The sequence below is a fragment of the Ambystoma mexicanum genome, chromosome 6p (genome assembly GCF_040938575.1).
Source record: "Ambystoma mexicanum isolate Mex_15411 chromosome 6p, UKY_AmexF1_1, whole genome shotgun sequence".
Classification (NCBI taxonomy): domain Eukaryota; kingdom Metazoa; phylum Chordata; class Amphibia; order Caudata; family Ambystomatidae; genus Ambystoma; species Ambystoma mexicanum.
In genome coordinates, this window is record NC_090935.1 from 343844983 (window position 1) to 343866869 (window position 21887).

Genomic DNA, 21887 nt, shown 5'->3' on the forward strand with positions numbered 1-21887 from the left:
GAATATCTCCCTTTTTGGCTCACATAGATCTCCTGGTGCACTCGTCTGGCAGGTTTCTCTTTCCAAAAAGGTTAACTACCAGATACTCTGATCAGGCCTCTCTACAACATTCACATGCTTCTTAGGTATCCCACAATTGTACTTCTTCAATAGCACAACTCTGTTGACTTTAGTTGTTACTTCTACCAGTTTTCCCACCCACACTGAGATTCCATACATGAGGGTTTGTTCAAGCTCTTTCTGTCAACCTTTCTTTCAATATCTCGGCTCCTGGCAATGCTTGTTGCAGGTTTCCCCCAACTAACATGTCAGGAGAATTTTACCATATGTGTCCCTGTTGTTCTATCAGTAATGTTTTTTGGCTTAGGCAATGCTGGCTCCATGTTTTCTCCCAACTGACATGCCATGTCAGGAGAATTTTACCATATTTGCCTTCACTTTTCAGTTCCATTTGGTCAGCATTCAAAAATGATTTCCAAACAATCTTTTAAACGTTTGCACGTCCCAGGGCACACTACTTGCCTAGGCTGACTCACCAGTTCACTGTGTGGCTGCTGCAAGGAGCTTGTGCAGGGCCAGCTTCCCCCTTCTCGGCAGAGTCTCTTTTGGTTCCTGCGTCTGCTTCGGAGTCCTTTGCCCCCAGAACTAGTGCAGCTCCTCAGGAAGGCATCTCCCAGGGCTCCACTGCACACTGTTCACCTCAGCTTCATCGTAGAGCCTTTTCTCCAGCCCGAACACCCCCAATCTGGTACTGGCAGACGTGCATGTTATCCGATGCGAGACGCGAGAGACAAACATTTGCAGGTGGGATTTAACACAGTACTACTCTTAACATTGCAACCATGCAAACACGACAAGCGGTAAAGGTTAAAGGATATGCCCTGATTTGAGAAAGGCACAGAAAGTGCCGAAACACGTGTTTATTGTTGGCTCCATATGATTACACATTTGGATCACCAGCAAACTGAATTTGGGACTCATTTACAAAGGAACTTTAGGATTTACAAATCTGTGGTGCAGTAATAGGGTGTGCAAGAAACACATACTTAAATAAAATACAATATAATACAAGATGGCATGTTTTTTGCATTTGCTGGACCTCAGAAAATTCTTCAGAGTGGCTGGGAAATTGTTGTTCGTGCTCCACTTTTTAGATGGTCCCTTCCTTTTCGGTAGTTATCACAGGGATAGGACGTTATACCTTAAAGTGGAGGCTGAATGGAAACCGCTATTTGTAGCTGATCTAGTGATTTGTTAATGCTGTGATGGCTCTCTGCATATCTGTTTGGATAGCTTCTAATGGGCTAGGACTCAATGTAATTGCACCTCTGAACCAGCACAGCAAAGTGGTGCCTGCTTCTTGGCTTCCTGCAAAGATTGCTCTTTGAGGGGATGAAAGGCCATATTTCCTACTATGCCTGGTGGTTTAAAGGAGTCTTGCTCCCCAGAACTGCCTGTTATGTGCATCCTAGTTTAAAGGAGTCTTGCTCCCCAGAACTGCCTGTTATGTGCATCCTATCTAGAACTGTATAATATTCCAGGCTCAACACTACTTTGAAAATATTTTTTATGCGAATGGGGAATCATTCCCTAAGTCCATCTTTTCACTTTTGTACTTGAATATTTATTTTGCCAGGATGTGCTTATCCTCATATTTTCTCATTCGTGAGACCGCTCTGCTTCTCTGATCCTTTTTACAGAGCTGTTCTGACCTGGCATCTCTTCTTATAGTACTTGTTCAGTTTGCGTTCATCCTGTCAACTAGTTGCTGCATCGTCAATCAGAGGTCTGAGATCAATTTGACCACCTCTTCTTTGATCAATTGAACCTGTTCTTAAAGATGCTTATCTAGAAACCAGTCCAGGCACTGCTGTGTGGTGTGGATTTGTTTAAAGGGTACTGTTAGGTTTTTCTAGATGATATACAGTGGCTGTTGCAGATAATGTGAGTTTGGATGAAGTACATACTCGCAGTACCACTGTCTTGGGTGCCGCTTCACCTAGGCCCCCACAAGGTGGGTGTATGACTCATTAGGGCTTCCACTCTGTGATCAGATGAGGAACACCTCAGATCCAACAGGTGGAACATAATGCAGCAGTAGAAAGTATCTACGTCAGAAAGGAAACTTGTTCATTTTATGGGTTCATGTGGAACCCAGGATTACTCTGTGCCTAGATGCTTTATGGAAACTTGGTTAGGGTATATGTGTTACTGGGACCAGATAAATGCTTACGGATTGGATGTTGCTCAGACTACCTTCTGCCGTCACTCTCACCCCACCCGATTCCAGCCACTCGCCCTAGGTAGTCTCCCCAGTATGCAGGAAGTACATTGTGTTCCATTCCCCAGAAATTACGACATTGCCATCCACACACACAGCCACAATGTGCAGTGCAAGACTCCTCGAGTCAACATCTACTGCTTCCCTCTGGCTAGAAGACAAAAGCACCCCACTTCCCGATGGCCACCAAAGCCAGACACAGAACACCACCTGCAGCCTAGACTCCTCAATTAATATTTTCTATTTAGATTCTGTGGGAAGGCAGAGCCGATATTCAAGCTGCAAGTACCATAGGTCTTCAGTGAATGGCAGCACTCTCGATACACCATGTGGTATGAAATCTTAATCCGCCATGTTAGGTGAGTACAGACGATGTGCATCCCGCTGCTGAATTTCTGCATTCAGGTAATGGTTTTTCTCTGTAGTATGTGTTATGGTAAAGAAACTGGGTTGCAGAGCCATAAGCACCCATGTTGTGTGAAACCGCCAATCCGGTTCCATGAAACACGGGTTGAAACTGCTAATCTCAGTCCGCAATCCATGGAACCCGCAGGCTGCCTCCCCCACCACAGACTGCCATCTTCACTCCCCTTTTTTTCCTTTTTTTTTACCTTTCCAAACCCCCCCCATCCCCAGTCCCACTTACCCGATTGTTGGAGGCACAGCAGCTTCCCTCCCTCGCTTTTCCGGCCGCCATGGTAATAAAAGAGGGAGCCCCGCCTTCTACAACCATTCATTGAATTTCATTCATTGAATGGGACGTGCGCGGCATCCCGTTCAATGAATGACAATATATATATATATATATATATATATATATATATATATATATATATATATATATATATGCAACCTGGCTTACTGCGTTGGTAACCCGCAGTGCTAGTTAAATGCCCTTGCTTCCCTCAGCCCATTAACTTGGGCTGCCAGGCCATTACCCCCCTTGCCAGCCCTTGGAAGAGGGAACTAGCACCACAGGAGCGTTACCCCTTGACATCTTGTTGTATATTTGTGTATATATACTTGTATTTGTATATCTGTATTTGTTTCTGTGTAGAACATTTACTTATGCTTATTATCTGTAACATTGTAACCTAAGCCGTGCATTTGCTGTAACTGTTGCGCCCTGATACCCCCGGGTCTGGCGCGCATTTTACATAAATAAATAAACAATCATCTTGCTCGAGCAGCTAATGGCTATGTCCCAACCTTATTTTTGTTTTGAAGTGTGTTTTATTTTTTAACCTTCTTGTTGCGTTTTACGTTCCATTGATTTTCTCGTCCTGTGAATTATCAGCGTGTTTGGGGGGTGGGGGGTCCAAACTGCTTTAACTGCTGAGAATCTTGACATGTCTAGAAGAGCCGACATAGCCCACATTAAACCCATCACACACCTGCAAGTGCATCCTCGGCTCAGTTCTAGTCTTTGTGTCGGTCTTCACATGGCCCAATTGCCCATCTAATTGATGTCATTTTAGAGACAAATACAGAGGCATTCCTTCTTTGCCTAAAACGCCAGAATAGTCTCATGAAGGCATTACAATAAAATGACATCCGATTTCACTAGATTTACTTTTTTCGGAAAAGGACCCGTGCCCTACTATAAATGCTTGTGGTCAATTCAAAGGAAACTACTTCCTGAACGATGGGTCAGTTTTCACACAAAAAGAGCTTCGACCATTTGCTATTTCAAAACTTGTTTTATTTATTCGCATATTTTCATTTAATAAACTTCTGTGGTTTTCACATCATAATGACGGCCAATGGAGACACCGTGCCACGGCATGTACATGTTTTAGCCCTTACGGGTCAGCGTCAGGTGACCAAAAGTTTTTTTTTAATCCCTTCCGCAGTGCAAGTCTTGGGTGTTCGGAACACCGTGTTCGACGGCTTCAGACTGTGCAACATTGGATAGAGCTCCTCTCAGTTGGCAAAGGTGCAAAATTGGCATTGCCTAGACAACCATCTGCTCAGGAGAAGACACCTTAGGCTATAATTATAATTGTTCTTTTATCATACGCTTAATACCAGGGACCCATTTCTAAGCGCAGTCCCGGTTATCCTTGCAGTTAGTGGCTACAGGTAAGTCAGCCCAGATCTGTTGGAAACCAATGTCCGAAACTTATCAGAGGTGGTTCTTAATATGGCCTCAGAATTGTGGCTGTTCAGAGGAGGGTCGGCATTGCTGCCTTCCTCATGCAATTAACTGTAAATGTAAGGCACAGGTTTTTGTCTAGATAGCTTAACTGTGGATGACCTTCCAATTCACAGATCCAGAGTTCAAGAAACTTCACGTCCATCAAGGCTGCGTCGGATTTGTATAGAACAGCTACAATGTCAAAAAGATAGTACTAATATGAAATGACAAATGTATGATATTATTTGATTTGTCTATAATAATTATACATGAACAGACTTTCTTAAGGGAACACCAGCTCATCAGCCTCCATTTGGGATGCTGGACCTCTTTCTATGTCAATCCAGTACGAGATGAAGTGGCTCCACCATTATTCATGGTGTACGGAGAGGGCTATGACACCTTTTTATTGTCCAAACCTTTATATCTTTTTATAGTTAACAGTGCTGATGCAAATCCATAAACATTTATTTTTTTTTTTTTTAAAGTATTTTTATTGGTTTTCGTGATAAGATAAGACATTACAAACTCGTGAATTAAACAAGTGAAGAAGAGAGAAAGAGAGAATAAGATGGGGAGAAAGAAAGAAAGGAAAAAAACAAGAGGAAACTTATCCTAAACAACGATAGTCTTCGTATAATGTAGTAAGTGAAGTTCGTGATGGTGGTTCAGTCCAGAGTATGGCTTCTCAGGAAGTGGGGGGGAACAGCTGCAAGAGGCATATACTTTGTAATAGTGGGGGCCTGTCATTGGGAACCGCAACAGGTGTTCAAGGGGGCTTATGGTCCGCGTCGAAGTGCATGCCCGTTAGAAGGGCCCTCCAAGCGACCAAGGAGCCGCTTGTGGCTTCTCCACTGGATGTAGTTCCTTCCTGCCAGGCTCTGGTCTCTGCCGTCGTCCACCTCGCCATTTCGTTAAACCATCGCTCGTGTCTAGGGCCCGCTGGTGTCTTCCAGGCCATCGCTATAGTTCTTTTGACAAGTATACATGAAATGTCCATCAGTTTCACGAGGTGTTTGAACTTACTCGGTCTGGGGTATGTACCCAATAGGCACTCTCCTGGTGACCATTCGTATCGCTCCATACCGGCGTCTCTACAGGATTGCTTGGCTTTCGACCAGAGTGTCGTCACTTTGGTGCAGGACCAGAACATGTGAATCATGTCTGCCCTGTCGTTCCCGCACCATGGGCATACCGGTGGAACCTTCGCGTTGAACGAGGCAACCCTGTGGGGGGTCATGTAAGTTCGATAAAGGACGTTCAATTGTATCTGGCCAAATCTGGAGTTTCTCGAGACATTCTTGGGGAATATTAGTGCTCTTTCCCATTCTTTATCAGTGAGCATTTATGCACCAGGTACACAAGTCTACTTACAGGAAACGCTCAACTGTGAACAGCCTCATTCCCTGTTTGACCGATAGGAGGTTCCAGCCCAAAGCAGCAATTGCGAGTGCAGGAGGAGGAGACTATTAGTTGGCACTTGATTATTAACTGGTTATTTTTTTAACCATAGAGATAAAGAAATGGAGATCCAGGTGTTAAATGTCATGATTCATCACTGCAGACCTTCCTTTTTGATCCTGGATTTCTACAGTAAACAATGTAAAATTGTATTTCAAGATTCGGTCTTGTGTCAAGATGGAGCGCTTTGAACCCCATGCTTCAGTGCCGACGAGCATAGAAACCACCAATGTGCGTACTGTGCCACCCGTGAGCTGAGCTGAAAATCTCCACTTGCCCGTCTCAAGTTGGAAATAAAGCCCCCACAAACCAAGCCCCCGTTACATAACCAGAATTAAAGGGAGGGTATATCATGAATAGATGGTTAATTTCACCATAACAAACTAGGTAAATGTCAAGAATATTCTGAGAACAAGCAAAGTCCAGCAATGACTAGAACAAGAAAACATCTAGATTGGGGCTCTGGCAAGGTGGTTACATTTTGGCAACCCACTCCCAAGCAAAAGAGCTAGGTTTTCAACTTGGCAGGTGAGTTTGGCGTGTCTTTGCATTTTGTATTGGGAATTATTTTAGCAGAAACCTAGCTACAATGGAGCGCTGTACGTGTCATTGAGGGATATGAAATAAGGTGGAGAGTTACAATGTGTAGTATGAGATGTTCTGGCAATTTGGGTGCTATGTGGTGCAGGGATGCAAGGAGCATTTGTGACACCTAGGTATTGACTGGAGAATGTGTGGTCCGATTTGCTTCCAGGATGGTTTTCCAGTAGGAAGAGGCGTAGCAAGAGCAGGCCTCTTTTTTGTGGGTTGTTTTCTTGCATGCTAGGTTCATCTCAAGCCTAGCAATGGCCTGGCTCCTGGAGAGGTATGTGGGTGAGTGGTAGTTCCCTTGAAGGTAATATTGGCAGTCTTAATGGCCTCAAGCCTCACAAATCTCCAATGCCACATCCTCTCAACCTCTTTTGAATTCAGCATCCCTACAATTGCTCTGCCTCACTCGGTTCACATTACCTCCATCTGTCGCCCTCCGGGTCCTACTGGACCATTCTTTGGTTATCTTGGCCAATTCCTTGATTCTCTTTCCACTAAACATCACCTCATTCTCTTAGGTGACTTTGACCTTCCCTCTCCAACCACTTCCGTCTTTTCTTAGTGACCATGCTCTCCACTCTATCCATAACCTACCTACCTACCTACACAGGGGGGGAGGGGGTAACTCTTTGGATCTCTTCTCTTCAGCCTCTGACCTCTCCTTACCACTTGCTTCATCAATTACTAAAAGGAAATTTAAACCTTCTGCCATTTTCCCCCCTTTCTCTCCAACCTACAGTTCTCTCTCCTCCTTCACACCCGGTGCCTCTTCCGCCAACACTACCTTCTCCAGCTTCCAATTCCTACTATATGACTTGTTCTCTCACTTTCTGCTGCTTACTTTCACCCCCAAGTCTCAGCATCCTCAACCATGGGTCACCTCATTTATATGCTCTCTCCGCACAGACATGCGTTGGTTGCTGCGCAAATGGAGGCGTACCCACTTGCATGAGGACCTGCAAGGACCTCCAACTCTACCTCTCTGCCCTGAACTCTCTCAAGTCCACTCATGATAGAGCAAAAAGGGAATTCTACCTAACAATCCAACCATCCTCGGCGCATCTACAGGCCATCCCCAAGTCTGACTTTCAACTCCACTCTTGCAGCTAATGACCTTGCTGAATGCTTCACTGCAAAAATCTCCACATTTAGAGACTCTCTCCCACCTCTATCTCCCACTTCAGTCACACTAGTACTAGTAGTGATGAAGTGCTATCTCTGCTGATGAAGGCTAACACCCTTTGTGCCCCATCAGACCCTCTTCTCCTCAGATAGTCGAGTCTATGCCCCTTTAGTGGCTTCTTGCCTCACTGAACTCTTAACCTGTCCTTCGACTCTGCTTGCTTTCCCTCTGTTTTCAAAACAGGCACGTTCGTCCCTCTCCTAAAAAAGCGATAGCTTGACACAAACCTACCGGCTAAAGCTTGCCCTGTGTCTTCCCTTCTGCACTACTCTAAAGTGCTCAAGAGGGTTGTGTTCAACCGTCTTACCAATTTTGTTGACATCCACAACCTTTGAGACCCCTACAAGCAGGATTACACTCCCGTCATTCCAGAGAAACTGCTCTCTTGAATGTGTCCAACTTCCTCGCCTCTAAGCACTCCATCCTATCCGCTCCTAATTCGCTTTAACCTGTCTGCTGCCTACTCTCTTGGGATTCATGATCAAGCCCTTACCTGGATTCATTCCTACCTGGCACCTCACATATTCTCTGTTCCCTGGAGCAACAACACCCCTCAACTCACTCTTCTAACTGTTGGTGTTTCACAAGGCTCTGTCTTTGGTCCGCTCCTCTTTACACTCCATACCTCTGCTCTTGGGGCACTAATCTCCTCCTTTGGGTTCTCGTGCCAACTCTTCGCGGACAACCCCTTAATCATTGTCTCTCCTCAGATCTCTCTATCAAATTTTCCAACTGTCTCTCTGCCATTAAAGATTGGATGGCTTCACACTCTGTTAAATGCTACCAAAACAAAGATGCTCTTCTTCCCTGCCAAAAGCTCTTCCACATCTCTTCCTCTGCCTTTCCAGTTCCCACTTGACACTCTCCCCTTCTCTCGTTCGGCTAGAAACTTCTGCCTACTTTCATCTCCAAAACTGGAACAGCAGCCCGCTTCAACCTCCTAAATATTAGGAAAATCAGGAACCTCCTTCCTTTCAACACCGGCAATCATCTCTTAACCACTCTTATCTTCTCTAAACTGGACTACTGAGCCAGCATCCTCTTTGATCTCCGAACTATGCTTTCTGTCATCTCAAGATCCTTAACTTCGCTCCCAGGCCTCTCTTTGAACTCCCTCACTTCGCACCTACTTCCTCGTACCATCACCAGACCGGATGGCTGAAGATGCAAAATGGGGCCAGATTAAAGATTCATCTCCTGGTTCACAAATCTATCCACAGTAAGGCGCCACTCTATCTATCGTCCTCTATCCAACTCTGCAAGCCTTCTCGTAATCTCTGCTCTGCCTCCTCGCCGTACCTTTGCTGTGTCTTGCTTTTGCTCTTTCTCTCTTATTGTTCCACTTGCATGGAATTCTCTTCTCCCGGACATCCAAGAAACAGTCCACACGGATTTGTTTAAAACCAAACTAAAAGCTACCTCCTCAGCATTTATAACGTGCCTGTACACAGTGTTTCAAGGCGCGACAAGGCAAGGGAGAGGGAACATAGGGAAGACAGAGACAACGATCTTACTAGGCCAGGTGACATTGAGGTTGCGCAACTGCAGGGGAGGAGGTGGGGGAGGGGCAATGCAGTACATAGGATAAACAGTAAAATAAATAAAAGCAATAAATAAGAAGTGCTGCCAGCAGGTGGCAAGTGCAAGGGTAAGTGCAGACATCAGGTGTCAAGTACTGGTAGGAGCCTGTTGAGATACAGAAACAGCCCCCGAGTGCAAGGGTTGCCAGGGGGGGGGGGCAGTGTAGGTGTGCAACTGGCGGGGAGGGGACCTTGGCCCGAGAGCAGGCCAGGTGATAAGTGCAGTTTCAGTTTCGGCCAGGAGCTCAGCAGAGGAGAGGAGGAGAGAAAACAGAAGCAAAGAGGAAGCTCTTGTGCTTCCGGAACCGGGGATGGTTCTACATTCTTTCCTTGCCTCTAACCTGCCTCTGTCCCTCACTTACTCTGCCTCCACTCTAGCACTTATTTTATGTATTTATTGGTAATTTGTTAGGCGTCATGGTCACATCCTGAACACAGCTGGCTGTACCGCCGACCTGCACTTAAAAATGTCCAGTATTGGTTGTCCATAATCTATGTATGTCCACTTATATATTGTCCCTGGTGACTGTTCCATTAATTCCCTCCGCAACCTGGTTAGAATGCCCCTCAAGCTCACCCCATTGTAAGAAGCTCACTGCTTCCCATCAAATCTGATTTCTTATCTATTGTTCCTCCTGTATATAAATAGAATATTCTGGATCGAATGGAAATCAAGTGCAGCTCCCTTAGGTTGAGAGAAATGTGGTTGAAGTTCATTCAGTGTCGTACCCTGGCATGTGGGGTGGCCCTAAGTGGGGCCAGATGTGTTGCCAGAACATCAGTGAGAAGGGCATTTGCCCCTCATTGAGCCATAGATTACCAAGGTAATCCCTTTGCTTGTGTGCTTTAGCCAAACACCGAAATTAAAATATCCCTTATTTAAATACATAGATGAAGGTACTTATTTTCGTTGAGGCAGGCCACTGATGGGATGAGTTAAGGGCATATGTGTCTTCTCTTCCTGGAAGGTATCTAATGAGTTGGTTGATCTCCTGCCGTTGCAAAATTATGTCTTCCTCTGAGCTAGTGCTCTATTAGTGGTTTACTTGGCTCTACAGGTGAACAAAGCATCTGTGAGAAGTTGTCTTGGGCCTAACGAAACATGCCTAAATATAGCAGTTAGCTGCCTTCTAGCTAGGTTTGCACATCATATATACCATACACAAATACAAATATGTGCATATTCTCTGAGCCTCTTGCAGCAGAGACACGTGGCTTAGAGAATGTACGTTGGAGATTGACAATAGATTTGGTCAAAAGAAGCCTTGGATGCATGTTGTAGAGCTGCAGGGCCCTATAGAAGTCACCCCAGTTACCAGCAGAGACACTCAGGCCCATTAAAAACTCCCCACTGCAAGAACAAAAGGCTCAGCCATGGGGCAAAGTTTACTGTCTTTATTATCTAACAAAATGACAGGGATACCACCAGAAAAAACATGAGTTCTCCAGGGTTCTCGTTTTCTGAGCGTGTGTCACCCGGTTTTATACAGGAGTGACATCACAAAACCAAGCTTCGTACCGAAACCTATCTAGCATTCACATTGGTCAGTTTAGGTGAACCAGGTATATGTCCTATAGGGGTTAATTCTACTATCGGACAGCCATATCTGATGGTTCCTCCTAGGACCACCTCTACATGTGTTCATCTACAATGTTGCAGGGAGGCCATTGGCTCCTGCAACATATTATATCTTCAAGTGAAAGGTGACTCTGGATTTGGCAGAATGTGTCCTCCCATCCCTGGGACCCTGGCCAGTAACAGGCTGAGTGTACCTTCTCAAGATAATGAAAACTAACATGGAGGGGATGCGTGTTCCCTAATTTTGCCACCTCTGATCACTTGTATCTTTCCACCTCTGTTTCTGCTGGGAACAGTTCTCTCCGTCCACCTCGATTGAATGGGCATGGTCTTGTTCTGCTGGGTCATGTGTGTTGGGCCCATGATGAATTATGAGGATTTTAGTCTGAATTTCTTGCAGGTGGCTTATCGTCTTGGTAACAAGGAACTTTCCATCTCCACTCGTCCTTGGCTGGGTGCATCATTTCTGCTTGCCTCTGGCTGCAGCAATCATGCCAGCCCTTCCATGTTACTCGAAGTTTGTCTCCCCTTCCTCATTAATTTAATTGGGCTAATAGCTTTTATATTTGTCCTTATGGCTTTTCCATGGGTCCTTCCTTCCTGATATCTTTTTCTCTACCTGTGGTGTCCCCCAGGGGTGTAACCTCTCTCTGTGGCTTTTCAACCAATACCTGGCACTCCTGGCCCACGGCATCGCCACTCTCTGCCGCCACTTGCAGTGTTATGCGGATGACACCCAGCTCATCTTCAGGTTACACTCGACCTCCTCCTCTACTTCCCTCATCTCTGACTGTCTGCTATCCAGCAGTGGTGTGCCGCCAATGACCTCTGCCTTAATGCCAGTAAGACTGAGATTCTCCTCATCGACACACCCGTTCCCTCCTTTCCTGTAGCTCTCTGGCCGGCCTCTCTTGGCTCGATTCCAGATCCCACCTGCAAGGCTAAAAACCTTGGGATCATCTTCGACTCTACACTCTACTTCTCTCCCCACATCTCTGATGTCTCTAAGAAGTCACAGTACCAGCTGCACTCTCTCAGGGGTATTCTTCCTTTCATCTCCTTCCCTCAGAAGCTCACTGTCTCCAGAACTCTGGTCCTTTCTAGGCTGGACTATTGCAACAGCCTCTTTCTAACTCTGCCTGCTTCTACTCTCGGCCCGCTGCAACTTATCCAGAACAGTACTGCGAGACTTGTCCTTGGCCTCACAGCCCCGGGATCATATCTCTCCAGAACTGAAATCTCTGCACTGGCTCCCAGTGGCTGTGAAGATTAAGTTCAAAACCCTCTGTATTGTCCACAAGGCCTTCTGGGGCCAGGGGCCTCAATAATTCAACTCTCTCTTCCTAAATACCTTCCTTCTCAAGCTCTTCGCTCATCAACCTCAAACTCCCTCAGGGTCAGTCGCTTCTCCAAGCAACGAGTTGGTGGTAGATCTCTTTCCTCAGCTGGAGCCTCCCTCTGGAACAGCCTCCCTGAAACTTGAGGAGAATCATCTTCGGTTCAGGAAGCACCTCAAAACCTTGCTCTTTGCTTCTGCTTTCTCTCCCTCTCTCCCTTGCTGACCTCCTGGCTGACACTGAAACTGCACTGGTTACCTGGGCACCCGATGATCTCGGGCCCATGTCCCCTCCCCCGCCAGTCACACTCCTGCACTGCTTTCCTGGCCACCCCCGCACTTAGGGACTGTTTCTGTATCCCTACAGTCCCACTACCAGCACTTGACACCTGTTATCTGCCTTTACCCTTGCACTTGCCACCTGCTGGCTTTACCTTTAATGTTATTTATTTATTTATATCCCATGCACTGCACTATCCTCCCCCCGCACTTCTCCTCCTTCCCCTTCCCATGCACTTGCGTGATCTGAATGACAGTTGGCCTATTAGGATCGTTGTTTGTCTTCCCTCTGTTCCCCCTACCTTGCTTCGTCGCGCCTTGAAACACTTGTGTATAGGCACTTTATAAATGCCATATCATATCATGTTAGCGGCAGTCAAGCATGTGCAAGCAAGGCATAGGTATACTTTGGTGTCTTGCGGTTTAGCTTTGGCAAAAAATGTGGTTGTATATAGAGATATGCATGTGTCATCTATCTGCGTGAGTCATAAGCATGTGTTTCGTGTCTATATGCAGTAAGCTAGTGCATGTTCGTGTAACTTTGTGAATGGATAGCTATGTACTTCATGTCTAAGTGCGGCTATGTCGTGATGTCAGTGATGATGCCATTGATTTCTTAATTTGCGGTCAGTCGACTTGTTCGATTGCTGGCATCTCCATCTCCTCCAGATCATCGATTGGGTATGGACTAAATGGCTATATAAGGGAGTGATGCTTCTCACATCTGTGATGCGACAGTGGCGGTGAAGGACCTGAGAGTGAGGTGCATCAGTCTTCGGGCTGAGAGTCGTGTGGGGGTCATGAGGGCCATACTTGGACCTTCGTCTTCACACAGTAACCCATTTGAGCTACTCCCACTGAGTACCAATCTTTGACTCACTTTGTTAATTTTAGAAAACCAGGACCCTCAAGAAGAGTATGCACTTCTACACCCTCCGCGGGTACTACGTTGTCAAGTTGGAAAAACACTGTTGGGCAAGGGTTTTTTACCTGTTGTCAGGACATGAGGCAGGTACACGTTTTGAGGCCAATTGTGCTTCATTGTAGAGGCAAACTGTAACTAAACATGTAATGTGAGGGGGAGGTTTTAACCACTGGCATAGCTCTGGGAAATCTCCCCGACCACAGTTCTTTTAGCTCGTCTGCAACATTGTAGAAGAATAGCCATATGCAAATCAGTATTGGAGCTGCGACCAATGGAAGCAGACTAGCCTAAACTTCTAGTTCAAGGAGGACTTTTTATGTTGAGACTGTAGTATTTTCTAGCTCAATTCTGTAAATTACTCAGATTTTTCATCATGTGTAATGTGTAAAACCTATAAAGTATGATTTTCTGTTGGGTGATATTTTGCCGTATATGTTTATATTCATTCTTGTCTTGCTACCTCTTAAAAAGAACCTTTCACGCATGTATCAGTGACTTTAGCAAAGTGCTCTTTATTCCTAAACGTGCACTCTGAAAAAGTGCTGCGTGAACTGCTACCGGCAGCTCTTTGTGTCATTTGAAATGTGTATCACTGTCTCTTTCTCTTACTTTACTAACAACACTAACCTCCCTCCATTTTCTGGCCTACCACACTTACAGCATGATCAAGTCAGTAAATTGAGTTCTGAGAGAAGTGCAACTCCCAAAAAACGCAAAGCTCCACCTCCTCCAATCAGTCCGCTCCAGGTAAAGAAAACGTTGAGCGTGCATTGCGTTAAGGGGGGTGGCGGGGATATATGGGTACAGTGTGAAGGTGGCAGCAGTTTCATTCAGGTTTAACACACCAGTCATCTCTGAGAAGTACAAATTGGTACCATTTTGCAGAGTCTATTAGTTTTTAAATGGCCAGTGAGGCTCGGAGAGTCTCGTCATGCTATAAATGCAAATGTAATCTCCTTCTGAGGTGCAGATGTGTTCGCCTGAGGGATATGTGAAGGTCCCATATGTGTAACTGCACCTTCTGCAGCCCTGGTTGCACCGGGACCCTCTATTCAGGGACCCCCAGATTGCCCATAGCCTCTGCATGTGTGTGGCGGTAGGAATTGAAGGTGCTCCTCATATCTCAGAGCCACCCTTGCTGTATTGTTTCCGCCATTGGCAAGGTCCATGATTCTGTATATTATTGTCTGAGATAATGGACCTTTTCAAATGACCATAAGAGAGTCCCCTTTGATACTCTGTTCCTACAAAAAGAGGATGGCTGTTGGGTGTGTCCTAGAGCGCCCATTCGCGCTGCATACTTGGAACCGCTCCGTCAAACTGTTGATGAATCAATCTGCTCTTTTGCCTGCGCCCAAGTGGCATGATGCCAATCTAGATAGGATATCCTTGAAATGCATAATGCTTGTTTTCAGATGGGTGATTTATCCTCGCCGCAGTCTGCAACTTCGACTCCAGCATCTGGCAAAGGCGGGGCATTCTTCACTGAACAGCTTTTGAAGGTACTTGTATATTTAAAATGTGTCTAGGCTGTGAAAAGAATTCATGTTTTCCTGCTTTACTAACAAGAAAAGGACAGCCTCTATATTTAAGTGTATGGTGAAGTTCTCAGCGGACGGGCATGTGTCTTTATGAATGGTGAATCTACAGTCAAATTTGCATCCTACCCGACAGTTTGTTGGCTATATTTTCTCCCTTATGATATTGGTTTTATACAATTGATTTTAAGCCAATATTTAAAGACATTGGTCTCTGTTGTGGACAGTTTCGCGACATTATAATTTCCATGTGCATAGCGGAGTCCCTTTATTACTGATGAAGTAATCTGACGAAATGGGAGAGAAGCTTCACTTCCGGGTTTCTCCATTCGGCACGGTAGTAGTAGTAGTTGAACAGCCCCACGTAGCGGGAGCCCCTTTAAACAGTCCTGGATTTCAAGCTAATGTTCCCAGTCCTGGAAATCCAGGACTGGGGCTTGAAGGATTGCTCTTTCCATTGTAAATATCTCTATGCAAGTTACGCGTCCAGAGCGCTCGGGCCTAAGAAGCCAGGACTGGGCGACGGTGCTCCCAAAGACTTGCCTCCGCTTGAGCAACTGATTGGCCGGTAACTGCACAGGCATTGTAATGTGTGACTGACCCAGTACCCTGCATACTTCACAGAAAGCCCTGTTTCTCCCATCCACCACCGTATATTAAGTATGCTATATGCTAAAACATGAACTCTATGGCTCTTGGAAATCAGCATGCAAGAACAGCCACACTTTGTTTCTATAGCCCAAAACAAGTGTTTCATTCCATGTGCTGTTGCGTAACCTATTGTCTGACCTAAACACATGTGCCCCTAAAAGGAGAACTATTGAAATATGCTTAGCCCACTATAAGTCCATGCCTACTTGGTGTCCCTGTGACTATGACGTAACAGCTGTTGCTCTTCCATGTTTGACAGTTCAATCCCTATTGCATGTGTACAACACAGCTGATCATGCATTCATTAACTTGTTTATTGGACTTTCTTTCTGAATATAGATCATTCATGTATGAAGCCACCATAACGTGCATTACTAAATAACTTTGCTTAGCAATGTTATACTAAAGTTGCCTAACTTAAAATAAAATACATAACCTATAGCCATGCCCCTTAATAACAATGTACTTGTAGCTTTATTATGCAGTATCACTGTTTGTATTATCGATATATATAAAAGTAAAAATGTGTGGGTGTGTGGCTTTGCGTATGTTCCCTATACAATTCCACACCGTACCAATCTACTCCATATTTTGCACAGTCACCTCTTAGGACCCTCTGGATATTACTGGCTACATGACATTTGGACACTCCAACCCTTTCATTACATTTCAGCAAAAGGAAACATTTGTTGTGGGTTTGTGGCTTGGTAAAGCATTCCACACTGTGTGCACCAAACTTTGCACAGTTACCTGTACCTATGACCGAATGAAAGCCCAGGAATATCAGCTAGTGATATTTATTGTTTTCCCTCAATATGATCTTGCATGCGCATTTCTCCTCAATTCAGCAAGAATGCCCCAACACGGGATTCTCCACTCTGGGGGATTATTTTACTCTAATCTGGATTCTTTCTTGCAACACCATTTCTTGACAGAAAAAGAACAAAGGACCTAGAAAAGAAGTGATCAATAATGCCATATTGATATGACAACACGATCTGATGTATTATTTGTTTGCCCCTGTTTTAGTGTGATTTATTTTTCATTTTATGCCACGAAATCGTGTTGCAGGAATTTGGATTAAGATAAAATAATTCACATAAAGGTCTGGGAGCCCCTGTACAGAGAACAAACATGGCCCAGTAACCTGCTCTATGGGAAGTTGCCCACTCGGGAGGGTCTACAACTACATTTTAGAATACTGTACCTTTCACAGAGGAGACATTTTCATTTGCATATCAGTCTGGTACCACCCACCTGGGCAGTCCAGCATCGAAATGCCAGGCAATTCCGCTCTGAACAAGAGTACCAAGAGCAACCACAGACACGTGTTTCGGACGAGTCGGGCTCCATCAGTTCAGGAGAAGTTGTGCCTCTCTAAGCAAAGTGAGCAAGTGGGTCCAGTTCTGGATTGCCCTGCGTAAATTAGGGTGAAACCTCAAGTTCCTAAAAATTCACAAAGGTCTGCAGCCTCTCTACTGAACACGACCACGACCAAATAACCTATTCTATGGGAAAATGCCCACTCAGGAGGGTCTAGAACCACGTTTTAGCTCACTGTACCTTTCACAGACCATTCTCCACGGAAGCAGTGAGCTAAAAGGTGGTTGTAGACCCTCCTGAGTGGAAGAAATGCCATAGAACAGGGTATTTGACCCATGTCCGTTCTCAGTAGAGAGGCTCCCCACACTCTTGCTTAATTAGAATAGAATATTCCCATTATGAAGCCATAGAAGCGGAGCAACACATGTTAGGGATTCATTAAAAATTTAAAATCATATACTTGTATCTTGTTGGATTTGAGTTATGCTTCAGGATAAATGTCATGCAAGTTCCTATTGCATGAAAACAATATATATCAGTTAGCAGCAAGGTAGAAAAATCTGCAACGTGAAGTATGCAGCATAAATCCACCAATACTTTACAATAGCAGTCACCCCCCCCCCAATTCTGCCAGTAGTATTTTTTCAATGTTCATGTTATGAATTTTCTTTAAACCATTTTCAGAATTAAAAAAAAGACACCATATATGTTAGACATAATTAAATGGTTTTCCAATCTGTACCTTTAATTTAGTTAAACTGTGTTTGTTTCTGCAGGAAGATGACGGTTATGTACAGCAAGAAAAGGATCGGATGAGTGATAGTGCAGGTAAAGTGCTTCAAAAAATATTTTCACTATTATTCAAAGACACATGAATCGGCAACGATCGAGAAGCAATCCGGATGAATGTTCAAAATTGTCTAGTTCCATGATCTGCTTCTCACAGCTTTATTTTCGTCAATATGTTTTGATTGAACGGAAGCATCCCATCCATAGGAATAGATCTTTCCTACTGAGGCTTTGTACTCTGGCGTGAGGCTGATTTCCATCCCTATGGATAAAGTCCATATGCATTGATTCAGGAAACGGCTAATGGCCTACATTTACTACATAGTGGTAAGATCCTTTTACATATTGGAAAGCTATTGGTCTGTTAGTATGTGGAAAGATTGCATGGTGTGGATTCTTCGGCCCGAAACACCAAAGGGCATTTGAGTTAAAAATCTATCTTTCTGATAAATTTTTACAGCTAGTGGACAAAGGAGAAAACTGCAAAATAGTTGTTGCACTTTAGCCACTTCATCAATATCTATTTATATAAAATGCTTAGGTATGTTTCCGTACTCAGCTGATGCAATTTATCAGTGTTAGGTTGCCCTCTGCTGTCCAAATGGCAAAGTGCTCCGCTATGTGCCCTTCCACTTCAACAGCTATCATTTCAGCAAACATAATGAGCACAGTTCGAGGGGATTGGGTCCTTCGACGTATTCCATATCTATGACATATAATCACCACAGCTGTGCTGATTATATGTCATAGATATGGAATACGTCGTCGGACCATCCCATCGAAAGAACGTTACCAGGTAAGAGAGTAACTTGTTCTTCTACACCGTCACCTTCCACTATCGCAATAATTCAGAATAATTTCAAGTTACTTCTTTCCAACCCCACTTCTCTTCACACAGGGCATGGCGGTTCCAGTGTCAATGAACAGTTAATTACCAGCTCAGCGTTTCAGTCTCAAAAGAGCGAAACGCTGTAGGACGAATGCCTCCTCACAAGCTAAAACTGAAAGTAGGTGCTGTAATTATGCCATCACGGGGACTCTGCAATGGAACATGGTTGACAATTGCGTTTCTACAAAGACCCATAATAGAGGACCGTGTAATCAATGGATTCAACTAAGATACTGTTTTTATACCACGCATACCTCTCATTCCATGTGATACAAATATGCCTTTCAAATTCAAAAGAAGACCGTTTCCTATGGGTGTAGCATTTTCATTGACCATTAATAAGAAACAGGGACCCTTCCTGAAAGCGGTCAGTGGTAATTCAGATATATAAGGAGGAGGACAGAAAATATCCTATGAATTACAACCGATATTGACCTTAAAGATATGCTAGAATGGCGTACGTTACACTGGGAACAGCTAGTTCAAGCAAAAGTGCTGTAGGTACTCCGGGTGTAGCACAAACCCCAATTATTTCATCTGGGCTATTGTGCAGCTTTACAGTGTACTTTGATAACTATTTGCAAGAATAATTGGTGTGATGCAGTAGGTTAATCCAAGCTCAAGCCTTCATGTGATGTCATCCAAAAGAACTAGAGAACAGTCACCTTCAGATGAGGACTTTGTGTTGGCAAGTCTTCTCTGTCTTAGGTTAACAGATTAACATCCTGTCCTCACTCTCCTCCAGTCCCATCTCCACTCCCGCCCCTGCCTCCCTTGGCTCCTCTTCTACCACCCCCTCACTCTCCTCCATTCTGCCCATAGCACTGGGTCTCTAAAGTGGTCTGCTGGATTCCAGACATCCAGAGGCATGGAAACTTCTCGCGTGAGCACCCGTGAAACCATGCTTGCAAATCTTGATTCCAACTCTCCCGCTGTTCTCATTCTCCTTGATCTCTCCTCTGCCTTTGATAGGGTCAACTATTCCATCCTCGTAAAACGACTGTCACCCTCGGAATCACTGCACGGGCACTGGATTGGCTGACCTCTTTTCTCAATAACCGCCCTTGCCAGTTGCAATTGGGCCTTTTCTCTTCCACCACATCCCTCTCTACCTATGGTGTTCCCCAGGGCTCTATCCTATCGCCATGACTCTTCAATATCTATCTTGCCCGTCTTGCTCGCCTGATTTCCTCTTCCTGTACTAATTTCCAGTGTTATGCCGATGACGCACATCTTTCCTTCAAACTTCACTCAACTACCTCCTCTTCCTCCTCTCTGATCCCTGACTGTCCATCTGCCATTCAGGTGTGCAGCCAACGATCTCTGCCTTGATGCCAGTAAGACAGAGATCCTTCTGATTGGGACACCTGCACCCTCTTATCCTCCTACCCTCTAGCCACCCTCTTTGGGCCCTCTACCCCTACCATTCTGTGAGGCCAAAAACCTTGGGGTCATCATTGACTCCGCTATCTCATTCATCCTTTACATCATGGATATTACTAAGAGGTCCCACTTCTAGCTCCACCTCCTCAGAGGCCTTCTTCCTTTCCTCACCTTCCCCCAGAAGTTCAATGTCTCCGGAGCTCTGGTCCGCTCCAGGTTGGACTAGTGCAACAGCCTCTTTCTCAATCTCCCTCTCTCCCACGTAGGCCCCCTCCAGCTAATCCAGAATAGGGCTGCAAGACTTCTTCTTGGCCTTAAGCCCAGGGACCTTCTCTCTCCAGCCCTAAAGTCTCTCCACTGGCTCCCGGTGGCTGCAAGAATCACATTCAAGACCCTCTGCATCATCCACAAGGCCTTCTAGGGCCTGGGACCAAGCTATCGCGTGCTTTCCCTCCCTGAATACTCCACTGCTAGAGCCCTACGCTCCTCTAACACCAACTCTTTGACTGCCAACTGCTTCTCCAAGCAGAGAGTGGGGAGCGGGTCTCTATCCTCGGCTGGCGCCTCCCTTTGGAACAGGCTCCCTGCCCTTCACAAACTTGAGCCAGACCTCCTCAAGTTCCAGAAACTGCTCAAAGTTCTACTGTTCTCTAACTCCTTAACTCCTTCCCCCTTTCCCTTCTCTGCTAATCACCCCGCTGCGACTGGTGGCCTGATCACACAGGATTCCAGGCCTTTCTTCCCAGTTGATACCAGCTTCCTCTCCTCATCCCCACACTGCACTGTCCTTGCAGGCCCCTGCTTGGCGGCTCTGCATCCCACTCTTGGGAGTCGCCTGCACTAGCACTTAGCCTGAGGTTCTCCCGCTTGGATCCACTTAGCACTTCCCTCCCGGCCCTCCACCAGCACTTTCCACTCCTCTGCACCCCCTCCCTATCACCTGCACTTCTCCTCACTGCACGTGCATGCCTGAATGTCACAAGGCCTAGTAGGACCATGACTGTATTTGACTATTTGTGCCATTGTTTTTTTTCCCTGCTCCCTTCCCATTTAGCCTTGTGGCGCTTTGAAACCCTGTTCATATGTATTAGCGCCTAACACATGCTCAATAAATAAACAAAATCGGTTGATGCCTTTATGGAAACCTACGCAATACTCTCCAGCGGTGCTAGGAAAATGCTTGGACTGGTAAAGATGTCCTACACCCCACTTTCGAAGTCAATGTGCAGCCATATGATGTTTTCACAATCTGTGTAACTTTGTGTTGCCATGCAAGACATAAACATTCAAAAGACTTCACTAGGCTGCTCTAGGTAGGTGCATTGTTGAACAAAGATTTCTAAGATCTTTTTTCATTGATGATTTTCATATTGTGCTCTGTGCCACTGGCATGCCCCTGAAGCTGAGAGCATGGGAAATAAAGGAGGAGCTATGAAAAGCAGTAATGGCCCAGTCTTTGAAACCTCTGCAGAGGTAGAAGCAAATCCCCCGCCCCCTTAATAATATGGTCAGGTTAGAGATGCACAGAAGTCATGTGAGCGACGCCTTGATGATGGAGGCTGGTACTTCCCAAAACAAACACCCTGTCTCGCAGGTAGCCATTAGGTAATGGGGACCAAGAGCTGTTATCCTGTTGGCTGGTAGAGCAGTAGCACTTTGGTAAAGTAGAGGAATGACCTTGCACAATCTTGTGGTAGATATGTTTGTCTATCTGCCAATGTAGCTTTGTTAGCCTTGCTTATGATTACTTCTCATTTGCAAAAGATTGAGGTTGCTAGCATAGTTATGAGTTCTTTGAAAATTGTGCAGGACTTTGGTTTGACCCGGGCATGTTTAGATATCATTGCATTAGCTGGGCTAGGACTAACTACTGAAAGCTGACTGGACCAGTGGATCCTGAGGGGAATAAGTCGAAAGGAAGGATGGGTCACAGGAATATCCGGTGATGGCGGATAGACTGCC

At 45.3% G+C, this 21887-nt stretch overlaps 1 protein-coding gene across 2 annotated transcripts in view; it reads left to right on the forward strand.

Moving 5' to 3' along the window:
- RAI14 (retinoic acid induced 14) overlaps positions 1-21887 on the forward strand; it is a 528112-nt gene that overhangs the window by 446391 nt on the left and 59834 nt on the right. The window contains exons 11-13 of one of the 2 annotated variants that reach the window (XM_069627100.1): positions 14013-14099; positions 14768-14854; positions 17641-17692. In XM_069627100.1, the coding sequence (XP_069483201.1) occupies positions 14013-14099; positions 14768-14854; positions 17641-17692 (226 nt within the window). The remainder of the gene's footprint in view (positions 1-14012; positions 14100-14767; positions 14855-17640; positions 17693-21887) is intronic. The other variant, XM_069627101.1, reaches the window with a different exon arrangement.